The sequence below is a fragment of the Bison bison genome, unplaced genomic scaffold (assembly GCF_000754665.1).
Source record: "Bison bison bison isolate TAMUID 2011002044 unplaced genomic scaffold, Bison_UMD1.0 scf7180017854455, whole genome shotgun sequence".
Taxonomy (NCBI): domain Eukaryota; kingdom Metazoa; phylum Chordata; class Mammalia; order Artiodactyla; family Bovidae; genus Bison; species Bison bison.
The window spans coordinates 1-1,226 of record NW_011485028.1 but is presented as its reverse complement, the minus strand read 5'-3'; the positions used below and the strand labels follow the sequence as shown (position 1 = coordinate 1,226).

At 65.8% G+C, this 1,226-nt stretch overlaps 1 protein-coding gene across 1 annotated transcript in view; it reads right to left on the bottom strand.

Moving 5' to 3' along the window:
• GNB1L (guanine nucleotide binding protein (G protein), beta polypeptide 1-like) overlaps positions 1-533 on the bottom strand; it is a 15,746-nt gene extending 15,213 nt beyond the window's left edge. Inside the window, exon 1 of the mRNA XM_010856861.1 lies at positions 142-533. Within this exon, the coding sequence (XP_010855163.1) occupies positions 142-251 (110 nt within the window). The 5' untranslated portion in view covers positions 252-533. The remainder of the gene's footprint in view (positions 1-141) is intronic.
• Positions 534-1,226: the final 693 nt, after the last annotated feature.

Below are 1,226 nucleotides of genomic sequence, written 5' to 3'. Positions count from 1 at the left end.
GCCCCCCAGCCAGTAACTCTCAGGGGACGGCTGGCCACACGCGCCCAGGAGACGCGCTCCACTTCCAGGCAGGGCGGTCGAGGGGGTGACAGCGTGGGCCCTTCCCCAACCTGCTCCTGGCTGCCGGGGCGGGGCACTCACCCCGAGAGGAGCAGCGGGTGTCCCTGGGCTCCATGGCAGAAGTGCAGCGCGTGCACAGCCGAGCGGGCACCGCGTAGGACGAACTGGGGGTTGGGCACGGGGGCTGCCATGTGCTCGCCTGCGGACGGAAGGGGGCGTGAAAGACCGTGGGCTCCTCAGGACGGCACGGGCGCCCCTGGGTCCCCCAGACAGCAGGCCCCCCTCGCCTGGAGCCCCCGCCCTGCCCTCTGCGCCCCCAGGGGCCCTTCCTGCCCAGCCCTCCCCGTGCAGTCAGAGGCGTGCAGGTCCGTTCCTCACAGGGCTGCGGGCTCGGCCCCCCGGCCCCCCTGCTCAAGCAACGGGCCAGCCAATGGCCTTGTCCAGCCTGGACCCTGCATGCCCCTATGGTGTGCAGACAAGACGCAGGCCCTGTATCCTGCCACTGCCCAGGAGGGCCGCTCTCACAGAGCACGTGTCTCGTGAGCAAGGCCTGCGGGTCCCCCAAAGGAGGAGCTGCCAGGGCCCCTCCAAGCCCCTGCAACCACCCTGCCTCAGTCCTGCTGGTGGCCATGGCCACGGCCACCTGTCTGGCCGCAGGTCCTGAGCCAGGTTGAGGGCACAGCAGGGAGCAGAGCCTGGGGCGGCCGAGGGGCCGTCCTGCTGGGCCCCAGGACAGTCCCCCGAAGTCTGCACACAGCCATCAGAGTGCCACGGGGCCGGGGCCGAGGGCTCCCACGATGCAGGCCCCCGGGCACACGCATACACGCAGCGCCAGCAGAGGCCCAGTCCGCACTTGCCATCGCCGCGGCCTGACGGGAGTTTCCAGAACCTGCACGGGGCTGGCTCCAGCAGATGAATCAGGCCCCACCCCCACCCCGTTTCCCAACGGAAGGACGCGGGGAACAAACCCGTCACATTGCTGTTACAACAGCCGGACGCTCAGGCCAAGACGAAGCCTCAGCAATTAAGGGCTCCATCGTTTCAGGCAATTAAAGTAAACGCTTTATTTAAAAACTAATTAATTCTAGCTACATATTTTTCCCATGACAATACCCCGTGATGACTTGATTTATGACGCCTAATTATTCTTTATTAATCTAATTGAG